At 34.8% G+C, this 12,329-nt stretch overlaps 1 protein-coding gene across 7 annotated transcripts in view; it reads left to right on the top strand.

Moving 5' to 3' along the window:
- ATP8B (ATPase phospholipid transporting 8B) overlaps nt 1-12,329 on the top strand; it is a 568,064-nt gene that overhangs the window by 412,950 nt on the left and 142,785 nt on the right. For all 7 annotated transcript variants that reach the window (XM_081734176.1, XM_081734178.1, XM_081734179.1 and 4 more), the window contains one exon: nt 2,961-3,173. In XM_081734176.1, coding sequence (XP_081590302.1) covers nt 2,961-3,173 — 213 coding nt within the window. The remainder of the gene's footprint in view (nt 1-2,960; nt 3,174-12,329) is intronic.

Below are 12,329 nucleotides of genomic sequence, written 5' to 3'. Positions count from 1 at the left end.
AGCTCAACATAAAGTTTTTTTTTTTCAAATGGCACTACGTCAAATTATTACTGTATCAAATCTATGTAATGGGAAAACACAGGTACCACGGTTGTCATAGTGTTGCAAACATAGGACATTACAGCATCACGAGCATCAAAAAGAAACCAAATTTTTGGAGGGTTCTACGGCATTAATAACACGGACGGGATAATGCACATCCCAAGTAATTTAAAGTCAAATACTACGGTCGTTATATGACGTATTTCAAATAATAGAAACAAAGTAATAAAGAATTAAAAATCTTTATTTAAAGGATTTTATTTCGAGAAAAGTGTTTGGATAAATATCAAATGGAATTACGTACATGGTTTTCAATCAACATGAAGATCATAATGCCGTTTACAAAAAATTGATATCTCAAACCATTAGGGAAATATGAAAGAACGATAAAATTTCATATGTGGTAATTTTTGCGGTAATTTTTGGTAATTTTTGCAAACAATTTTTGACAGGTGTAATTACAAGTTATCCGAATTACATAATTTTAAACTGTGTTGCAAACTTTAACAGATTTTACCATATCTCCGAGACGGTTTGCGATACCAAATTATTGTAAATGGCATTATAATCCTCACATCCAGTGAAAACCATCCATGGAATGGGATGAGGTACCTACTTAAACAGTATTTCGAATTAGACTTTTTAAAAAATCAAATTTTCAATTCCCTTGTAACTTCATTTTTATTCATTCGAAATCCGTCATATCATGACCATAGTATTAGACACTTTAGTACTTAATATGTGCATTTCCCCATCTGTCTTATTTGCCTTATTACTGCTATACAGGCCACCAAAATTTGGATGTTTGTGATACTGTAGCGGCCTTAACTCTGCAACACTTTGTGATAACTGTAGTATTATATATTTTCCTTTTACATGTAGATTTGAAATATCCAATAACCTAACATAGTTTCATTTGAAGAATCATACATTTATGTTGGGTTAGCAACACGGTTAAGATTGTGGTATCACCAAGTATGTCAAAGAATGCCCCCTGTCGATATCTGCATGATATAAAATTTCAGCGTTTTTTGTCCATCAGTTTAAAAGTTACAGGAACGTATCAAGATAAATTATCTACCCTATTTACGTATATATATATATATATATATATATATATATATATATATATATATATATATATATATATATATATCAATAGATTGAATGATCACGAATTTAATCTGTTCCGTGACGCTGTTCATGAACCGAAATTATTTTCCCATTGAAATTAATCCGTAGATACGATTAATTTGTTCTAGTCACAGAAACATAATTTTGCATTTTTAGTATTTTTCTGTGATCAAGAAAATAGAATGAAAGTTAAAATATTAGATCTATTACGAGAGGACATTTAAGAGTTAAATCTTCATTCTGAAGATACTTCTTGACAGTGGGACGAACACCTCAGTCAACCTACTACTTAAAATCCTTGTTGTCCATGCCTTGCTATTCCCTCCTCTCTGTTGCCAATTCAATGGCCAGTCTCCATCAGTATTGTGTCTAACACGTAGTGGATGGATCAGGCCCGTATTTATATATTGTGCGCCTCCTGTGATCTGAATAATCCCTCCCCCCGAAAACGACCAAAATTAGAGTTAAATTCATAGCTTTTGCGGTCACTAAGATGAATAGTCAAATTAATCAAATTCAACTTCAAGGTCATACTTCAATCTTGAGGGAGGGTCGAGATTTTAAAAGTAATCGAAAACGACAGATATTAGTGTTGAATTCATAGTATTCGAGGTCGCGGAGTTTAACGGTATCAGTTTTCATGATGTTCAAGTTCATCCTCATCCCTTTGGATGGAGGTGGGAGAGGATGACTTTTTAAAAATAATCAGATAAGCTAGCTATAGTAACTACTGTAGTTAGAGCGTATTAAACAAATTAACATATTCTCTCGCGCTTGCGCGGAACTCTACGAGTTGCTAGTTTTAAATAGTACTTTATTGTGTAGAGCGTTCACCTTTTAGTGCATGGGGTCCTTGGTTCGATCCCAGTTCGCACCAAGTTAACTTTGTAGTAGACAAACACCGTGTATGTGGGTTTTCTCATTGTTCTCCCGCTTTCTTCATTTCACCATTTCATTCATCCTCATCATCACCGTCTCCTTTAGCCTCGCCGGCTCAACTGCCGTGGGACGTAAAACTTAAAGATTTCATTTCATTTGATTTAAAATATCCAAAATTTAGCCGCCCTGTGCTGGAGCACAGAATAGCACTTACCTAAATACGGGCCTGGGACGGATGGATAGTATTATTGAGAACCAAAGAGACACATAAAGGGAAATGTCAGGTTTTCGAAGAAGAACCCTGTTATCATAAAATAAGATCAATATTGGGCTGTTTTCTTATAGAAATAGTTAACTTCTTAAATAAATTATGTTCATAGATGCATCACATTTTGCGATGCAATTTTTAATTAGCATCATATCTGTATGATTTAGTGTAACAAGGTAATATATATAATCAAGTAAGTTTTACATAATGTATAATGGCGTGTATAATAATTATAAATTTCCAGTTTAAATTATGTAAAACTTGTTTGATTGCTTTTTATACCTTCTAGTTATATAATACATATATATGTGTGTTTGTTTTTATGGTAGAAATGGAAATAATTTTTGAAGCTGCTAGTAGGTGATGGAAGATTAACTATCCAATAAGCGACATGTTTCCGGCACAGTAATCAAGCATGATTGCTTGCTAGAAAGTTCCATCGGTGAATATGTAACTTCTTTAAGAGTGAACTCTGTTTACTTCCTCCTGTAGTAATGTAGTTTTAGGTTCATGTGTATTAAAAGAGAAGTCAAAAATTTTATTTTTCAAAACTTTATTACCTTGAATATCTGAATCGCTAAAACAATTTTTCTTTCGAAGTCTTTAAATGTACTAATTTCGTGCAAATTTGTTTCAGAGTAACTACATCCAAACCTCCAAGTACACCGTATTGACATTCCTGCCGTTAAATTTGTTTGAGCAGTTCCAGAGACTTGCGAATTTCTATTTCCTTTGCTTATTGGTTCTCCAAGTGATTCCTGCCATCTCTTCGCTCACCCCTATCACCACGGCTGTACCCTTGATAGGAGTGCTTGCCCTCACAGCCATTAAAGATGCATACGACGACTATGTAAGTATATATCTTCTTACTGAATTCATCCATGTATTCTGTTAAATCGTACGTACTTTGTAGTGAAAATTAGGGCTTGGTAGACATTGCATTACAGTAAATATGACTATTGGATTTGAAAATACATTATAGAAAAAAAAAATCCATATTCTTCACGTATCTGATCTATTTCCTTGTATGGAAAGGGATCTGTTGAACACAAATGGGGAAGTACAGTGGTGGTATAAATCACAAGAAAAAAAATAAAAAGAATATTTCTCCTTCCTAATGCGATCTTCTTATAAGCTGTGTGAAGATTACTTATCGTTGCTGAAGGTTGGGGGTGCAAAGGCGTATATTGATCAATTTAGGTATAACAAATCTTATCTTGTATTCGGAGAATTAAAAATTCTTTCGATCTGTTCCAATATTAGCTTGACCTCTATTCAGTTCTAGGTTGATAATATATAGACGTTTTCAGTGGCGAACTTAAAGGAGGATGGGGTGTAATTGAAAAATTGAATAAGAGATTTCGTTTTTACATTTAATGAGAATCAAGTTGATATTAATCAACAATAATTTAAGTTATCGTTTCAGTACAGTCGTATAAAAGTGATATTCGTCAAATCTATTGCCAATTCAGCAAATTCATATATTTTATGAACCGTTTCATTTTGTTAATATACACTGTGAAACAGTTTGGCAAATCCACATGTTTATCGGGAGTTATTAGGACCCTTTAATATTACTTCTGTAATATTTAAACAGAGTATCACAAAATAAACGACATTCAATAGTTAAACCCGAATCAGAAATTTTCGTTTGCATTCGTGAAATATGTAGGATGTATCTTTAGCATAGCAATCAAAAAATAAGATTGGGAAATCGCTACTGTTGAGTCAATTCGGCAAACTAACGTAGTTTTCATAAAAATTCTCACTATTAAAAATTATTTTCCACAAGTATAAATAAACGCTGATTATTTTGTAATGTGGAGTATACTTATCGTAACAAAGGTACTGAAAACATCAAGGAAGTCGTATTGACGCGTATCACTGTCAGACAAAGAGTTAGTGTTTGTACTGAGGACTGCAGGGTTAACGTTAATATTTCAACAGCCAAATATTTCAGAATCAATTATATTTAGTTTTCAATTTAATTCCATCATAGCATTGAACATTATTATTTACTTCTTTTCTTTCACATCAAGAATTTAAATGCAAAACGCTCATTTCGTTAGGGAATTTCTCAATTTTCAGTACATTTGTGAAGAGAGAAAATATTAAAGTTATTAAAAAAAATATTTTAAAAAAATATTAAACTCATGTGTTGAAAGAAGAGTTTCTTTATATCGAACAGCCTTAAGTTTGCTACTTTTGTTATACTATAGGAGTTGCATTACTGTCATGCAGTAATCAGTGCATGAGTGAAGTATCATCTTCAAGCTCAAAATGTAATGTATATTTCTGAATCCAATACTAGGTTTTCCCCGTATTTCGTACCCAAAAATATGAGGTCGTTTTTCTTTCGTGATATATGATGTGGAGTTCTTTACTGAACATAATCACGAGTTTATATTAATTTACCCTCTTTCTCGCCTACCACTTTAACGTTCGCAGATTCAGTGGATCCTTCCAGTGAGGAAGCATAAGAAGGTCTGTAAGACACTGCAATAATTCTGTTGTTTTAAAGATGTATGTTTGGGGTTGTCTCGGATTCAGGAATATTGTACTACCACTGCCAAAGGAAATTTGTTGTCTTGCTCTTACAGCCCAGCGCCAGTTGCATTTAATGAAAGGGCTTCCAGCAATTTAAAGCAAGTTAAAAATTACGTATGACAATGACGGACAATCAACTAGATTCACTGATGATACTGTGAACCGAGAAGTATATTAATAGATAGTCGTTATAAGTCATAGATGGGTACGCTTCAAACCTTCGTCTCCAGATGGTTTCAGCATGATTTTTGTTAATATTGGACTTCAGCGTAAACTGTAGTATAAGATATTGTAGAATTTCCTATAGTATATAAATCCTTGTTGGGTCAAGAATTTGAATGAATGTGTATTCAACTAAGAATACTTCTTTCGCCACAGCTGTATAATGCGAAATTCGTTTTTGTGACTAGAAGTATGTTGTTATTATTCACTTAAAGAGTATATTAATATTCTTTAAAAGTAAACACAATTTCACACACAAAATATACCTTGTGATTATCATATTTTATTGTAAATTTAAAAGAGAAAACTTGGGTAATGATTTTTCTTTTGACTCACGGTATTTAAGTATAAGCCACAGGATGTTCATTTTTGTATCATTTCCATATGTTTAGGCAGTGGCGTCGGAAGTATTTTTTAGCTGGGGGGGCAAACTACTGTCTTGAAAATAGACACGGGAATGTAACATAGGTAAGACAATACGAATATATGTTTGTAATATAACAATAATTTGATTTGATTTTTAATAATAATAATAATAATAATAATAATAATAATAATAATAATAATAATAATAATAATAATAATAATAATAATAATAAATGATGCTGTAAACAGTTTCGTGAGAGTGAAATTTCCATCTATTAGAGGCATCTTAGTTTACATCTTTAGATTAATTAATCCCGTGTCAGTTCTGTGCTGGATTTTGGTCTGCTGCAGAAATTCTCAACCACTGAAATCAGAATTAAAAACATATAAAATTGTAAAATTTGTACTGCTCACAATGACTGTTTGTAAGTACAAATTTTACCATTTTAAAATATATACTGGTACATATTTTTAACTGTATTTTACCATTTTATATTTTGGTACATATTTTTAACTGTATGGTCACACGGACACTATTGAAGAGAGGAAATTAAAATTATGTTTTTAAAAATCCAGTTCTGGTGTTGCTGTACACTGTAATAATAGAACTTGCTATTTAGAAGTACAAACTTTGTAGCACTTTGTAGTAGAAAGTAACTTGTACATTACAAAACAGGCTACATAATTAAGGGAAAAATAAGAAAATATATTTTTTCTACCTACTTGACTTCGTACCAGAAATGGAAAAATGGAATTTTCCCTAAAGACTTCATAAAACTTATATAGAAAATTCAATTACACTAATTATCCAGAGTTATTTATATTTTTTACTACACTTACTTCAGTATATCCAGTTTATCACATTCACCTCTCTTTCTAATCACATTATATTCACTAATAAAGTGTGACACAATTAATAAGGAATAATTTAAGTTTATATTGAATTTTAAGTGCTATTTTGTTATTTAATTAATTGGTTATAATTCGCATAATATTTTCACTTACGTAATTCTACATTCATTTTTTTTTAAATTGACCAATAGTATATTTTCTTTCGCTTGTCTTTGATATGAATTCTCTTGCAATGTTGTTTAAGTCTGGTCGCTACACATATGCAACAAGAGCAGATGAGCCAATCTTTCCTGCAAAATGGACGTCCTCAAATAAGTCTTTAGACGACGCAAATAGCTGAATGATCTTTCGCAAATGCTCAAGAAGCTGGCATAGTGGGAATGAAAGTCCCTAGACGAACAACTTGGTCGAGAAGGCTGCGAACAATTGAGGTTTCAGCACTAATAGTTTTTAATATTCTGATGGTCGTCAGCGACTCAGTCGTCATCAAGGTAGGATGAAGCAGCCTGAGCTGACCATATAATCTATCCAGGTTAAAATCCGAGTGAACTCCCAATTCCTGCTTCAAATATTCTCTCGAGAGAGGCCCATCAGCACATATAGCTCCTTCAGAAAGTATCTTCTATAGTTTTATGAGTTGTTTGAGGCCTGGCTGATTGAAACGACGCTGCACTTCATTCAACAAATAGTCAATGATTTCTAAGTACAATTTTGAAAGATCTGATACAAGTTCTAGGTTAGCTGTTATACAAGGATTATCAGTCTCCTCCAACCTAATAGGTGTTCTCTTTTGATCTTGATGAAGTGGGCAATTTTAAGTGTAGTCTGTCTGTATTTCCCTTTGCTTCCTTGTAGATGTTTTCAAATGCACTGTTCGTTCGTAGGTTGCTCAGAGTGTCCTCTAGATAGAATCGCTGCTGCTCTTTTAGCTCCAGAAGCAAAAACTTCAGAATTTTGAAGCACTTTCGCCAGTTGTCCGCAAGGTACAATAGCACGTATACTGACTATCAGAAAAAATATCATTCCGAATTTGTTCATTCTTCTCAAATACCCTTTTAGAATTACTTTTTGAACATCATTTGGACCACTTGTATTACTGATGATTCTTTTCCAACGTGATTTGAATTCGTTTGTAGTAGATTGAAATCGCCTAACACAACAGCGAGTAGGACAAACAGGCAGCAAATATTTAGGATTACTTTCGTTGATAGTTTTACAGGGTTCAAGAACAATGTCGGCTGCATGATTATTGCAATGAATGCATACAGCTTTCGGATGTTGAGTCGAAGTTATCTTCTGCACACCATTCACTCGTCCTGACATAATAGCAGCACCATCATGACACTGTTCGCTTATATTTTCTATATTCAGGTTAGGCTTCGTTAGAATATCTTTGATCGTGAATTCTGTTTCCGATTTTGTGTCATGTGGGGTGATCATTTCCATAAATATTTTGTTGGGTTTGATTAATCAGAGTCAATACAGCGCACACAGAGACAACTGTTCTTTTAAATATCGGCTATGATTGCATAAAATGGAGACTCTTTAACTTCTGCTACCAAGTCTCTTTACATTGTATGTCCCATAATCTTTAAAATTTCATTCTTTCAATCAGCACTAAGCCAGTTATCCTGTCGATTAATTCATTGGCTGAGAACAGGCACACCCATTTTTCTTTTATCCATGAGTGACATCAAATTACCCGTACTATGCAAATGTCCACTGATTGCTTGACCATTGCGAGCTAAATATCTAACACTACTAGTTATTATACGCAGTGACTGTCTTCCTTATTATTGTTTACAAACTTGGTCTGAAAGGAGAGCTGAAACAGGTGTTCTATTTTTGCACACATATCTTAATCCTTTCACTACCACTGGGACATTTGTGTCCCACGATACATTCTCAGAGGACCCCTGGTAATTTACCACATTTTATTGCTATAAATCAATGTTCCACTGGTAAAGAGAAGCCTGCTAATGGTTCACAGAATTCTTATTAACATTATCAAATAGACAGTAGTGGGAGTGAACGTAAACAATGAAAGTGATAATGGAACAGATGAAAGTGAGGAACAATGTGCTAGTGATAAAGCAGTGGTTGCATGTACTGTAATTTGAAAAAGGATGCCGAAATGTAAAATATTTGTAATCATAAATACGACCCAATTGTTTTTCTGAGAATATACGTTTCATAATTGAAAATACAAGATGATCATTCATGTCAATACCACTGGGACATATAGGTCCCACGTAAAAATATCAGAGGGATACATAATGTCCCACCCTTCCCACGTCGAAAAACGAAACGGTGGAAAATGTTTTTTTTTTTTTTTTAAATATATATTTATACGTTTGAGAACAACTTAAAATAGCCATACATTAATGTTTCTCACTCCGAAAAAAAAATGGTAGTGAAACGATTAAACGAACGGAACGACAATAGAGTTCGCATTTTTCATATGCTCTGAATTATTAATCCTACCTTATACATTTTTCCTCCTCACTATAAAACTTACAGCACTCTGCATATTGTTTGTAAGAACATTAATTTAACTGTATGGGAAATGTATTTAGACCCTAAGTGTCCTGTTACTCATTTAAACTGTTATATTTTTCTATCTGTTTAAAACCTCTCTCGACGACTCGTTTCATATTGCAGACTTACGATTACTTAAACAACGTAATTTACAAAGAATTTACAGTGTTTTGAGAATGTACACCAATGGAAATAAAGAGAATTTTCAATTATTTTTCCTAATTCTTTCTGTCTAACATGGGGGCAGAAAAAGCGCCCGGTCCCTTGTTTCAAGGAGAAAGATGAATCTGGAAAACATAATTTTTTTCACATTACTATAAAAGGCAAAATTTAGTTCATATAATGAGTGTTGTGTGATGTTTTTACAGTTTGAAAGTGAGGGGGCAAAACGAGTATCTTGCCCCCTTTGAAAATTTCAGGAGGGGCAACTGCCCCCCTTGCCCCCCCGGTTCCGGCGCCCCTGTGTTTAGGGTTGCCAGATTGTGTAAACGAAAAACCGGGACACTAATCTTAGACAATATACTTGTATAAGGTCAGGGTTCCTACTCATTTGATTGGAATCAGTTAATTACCTATCTTTTCCAGGTTACTACTCACAACTTTCTATTTCATTCTATACACTGTTAACACAATTGAAGCCCCACAAAGAATGTATAAAGAATGTGAAAAGGTAACATAAGAAGAGCTGCCTAGCGCTCCTTATTCCGAATTCCGATTTGTTGTGTTTAACATTTCTTAAATATTGCGCCTGTTACGACACATCCTCCCATCTGTAACTGAAGAGATACTTTTTCTTTGTTGTGTCATCACCTGAGCTAAAACACCATCCTAAAAGAAATACAAATATAATATTTAGCAAGAAAAATACTACATTAATGTCAGAGATGGAGTGGACAGTAAGTCAACAGGATGTGACCCACTACGACCCACCACCCATTCGGACCCATCGACTCACTCTGCTCACTACATTGTAGATAGCATCTTCTGAAAACTGATAAGTTTGTCTACGTTTTAGTTTAAATTTGTTTATGTTTTAGTTTCAAGGCCTCTATTTTTCTTCCTTTTTCATTTGTTTCTGTTTACTTACCTCAGTATATCTAAGTAAAAAAAAAAAAAGAAAAAAAAAAGAATTTTAGTCACTTTTGGATATTGATATTTGTAATTGTAATAATAGCTAGCAATAGGACTTGGCTTTTGAAATAAGCTGTGAGTTTTTAGAGAAGCTAAAATACAATTTTGAATCATGTGTGATACATGAATTATTATTTAAAATAATTGAATAATGAAACTTCGTGTGCCTGATCATCACTGCCAAATGGCAAAGCCAAATGAAATGACTTTCAGTATATAGTCATTTCACATTTATCGGAGTGGCAACAAATCAACAATAAAATTGTGAATTGCGATCTAAATTTTTTTCTTTTCTTTTTTCTAAGAAAGGGAGGTGGTGTTTTTTTGTTAACAAAAGAAAGAGTGGCAGTACTATTTAGAAACAAAGTGAAAGAGTAATGATAATATAAAAGATCTCAGTCTAAGTGGATGAGATTTCAAATTGAATTTCATGAGTTGCAGGTGTAGTGATCTTAAATAGGGATATACCTTATTTTCTATTTAGCTTAGTGTTGTCATATTACCCGATTTTTGCGGGTACCACCCGATTGTCAGGTTCTATATTCGTCCCTCGCTATCTTAATCACGAAAAACCACCTGCTTTTTGGGATTGGAGAAAAATCTAAGACGACTTAGTGAATAAAGTGTTGGTATATTCAACGTAAACCGCTACACCTTTGACAATCTTAATCGCGATTGAGTTAAATTTGGAATTGCGCTCAGGCTCAGGCTGTGAGCTATCTGAGCAGTGTGCGGGTGTAGGGCCATTCGCTAATAAGAGATCTGCTCTAATGCACAATAGTTTTCTTTGTGTAATTCATGTGTTTTAATGTAATGTATTGGAGGTTCTATACGAATGAATATTCTTTTGTAGATGTTGTGACAAACATACTTGAATTATTCATGCCTTCATAAGCTACAAGAATGCCGAACGACAATTTCAAGTGTAACTTTAACGACATTTATAGAAGCGAATTTACGTATGTTAGCCAGGGCAGAACTCAGTTTGAAGCAAAATGTACACTCTGGAAAACTTAGTTTCGTTTGAAAAGTAGGCTGCAGGGAAGCAAAGTGGACCCCACCTGATTTTTATATATTTTGTAAACTAGATCACGAGGAACACGAATCTGGAGTTTTGACATTCCGACTTCCGGAGCTCGAGATATTAAAACTAAGTTTAATATAGATATATTCTCTATACGAAACATATTATGTCCTGTGAGATATATCAAGGTAACCAAGAAAGTTCTGTCGCTTTTTGTGGAGGTCTGTGTTCAATTGATCCTTACACCGTGAGTTGAATGCGAATGGAGAAAAGGCGAAGGTCAGATGTTGGTGTGGGTATATCCAACATTCTACCTGCTTGTGGCAGTTCAGTTACAACGTGAACTTGTGTAAGGACAGAGTGAATATGGAACCTCCACATAGCGTCATAAGGGTGTACGAGTTATGCTGTACGAGTTCAAACTTGGATCAAACGCCACTGCAGTGGGGCGGAAGATATCTCAGGCCTTTCGTGAGGGTGTCGTGATTACGCAGACAGTGCAAGGGTGATTTAGAAAGTTTAAGGACGGTGACAAAACACTCACGAAAGACGCACCACGTGCCGGAAGACCAACACCTGTACAAAATGAAGATCTTCAGGTAGCAATTGAGGCGAACAGTGGAGAGACCTGTGAGGAACTGGGGCTAACATTCAATGTGAGTGGAGAAACCATCCGGCAGCACCTTCATCAACTTGGGAAACACTACAATTTGAGTATATTGGTCCCACATGAATTAACTCCGGGCCAGAAGACTACGCGTGCAGACACCTGTGTTTTTTTGCTGTCTCGTCTGAGGAAGAAGCCATATCTGGACAGGATGTTGACATGTGATAAGAAGCTCCATGGCGTCGTCATCATTCGTTAAAATCCCATGAACTGGTTACAAAACAGCTGAAACCAGTAATGCAGTAGAAAGTCCTGCTGTGTGTTTGGTGGACTGCTCGCGACATCGTGCATCGGGAACTGCTACTAGCTGGTCAGAGCAGAACATTAATGCAACTGTCTACTGTCAGCAGTTGAGCCGTGTTCAAGAAAAACTCAAAACCCTGGACCCAGCACTTCTCAATCGCTAAGGGGTTCTCCCGTTACGGGACAACGCTAAGCCCCACATGATTAGAGTGACCCGGGACACCATCCTACGCCTTAAATGGGAAACACTATTGCAACCGCCATACTCCCTGGACAGTGCACCGTCCGATTATCCCTGAACCATTTCTTGGACACTCACATTAGAGAACTAAAGTTCAACTCCGTAGTAAAGGTGCAAAATGCACTTGATACCTTCTTTGCTTCACGGCAAACCAAGTTCTACCGCGAAGGAATCC

The sequence above is a fragment of the Thermobia domestica genome, chromosome 12 (assembly GCF_964235325.1).
Source record: "Thermobia domestica chromosome 12, izTheDome1.hap1.1, whole genome shotgun sequence".
NCBI classification, from domain to species: domain Eukaryota; kingdom Metazoa; phylum Arthropoda; class Insecta; order Zygentoma; family Lepismatidae; genus Thermobia; species Thermobia domestica.
This window is presented reverse-complemented; position numbering and strand designations above follow the sequence as displayed.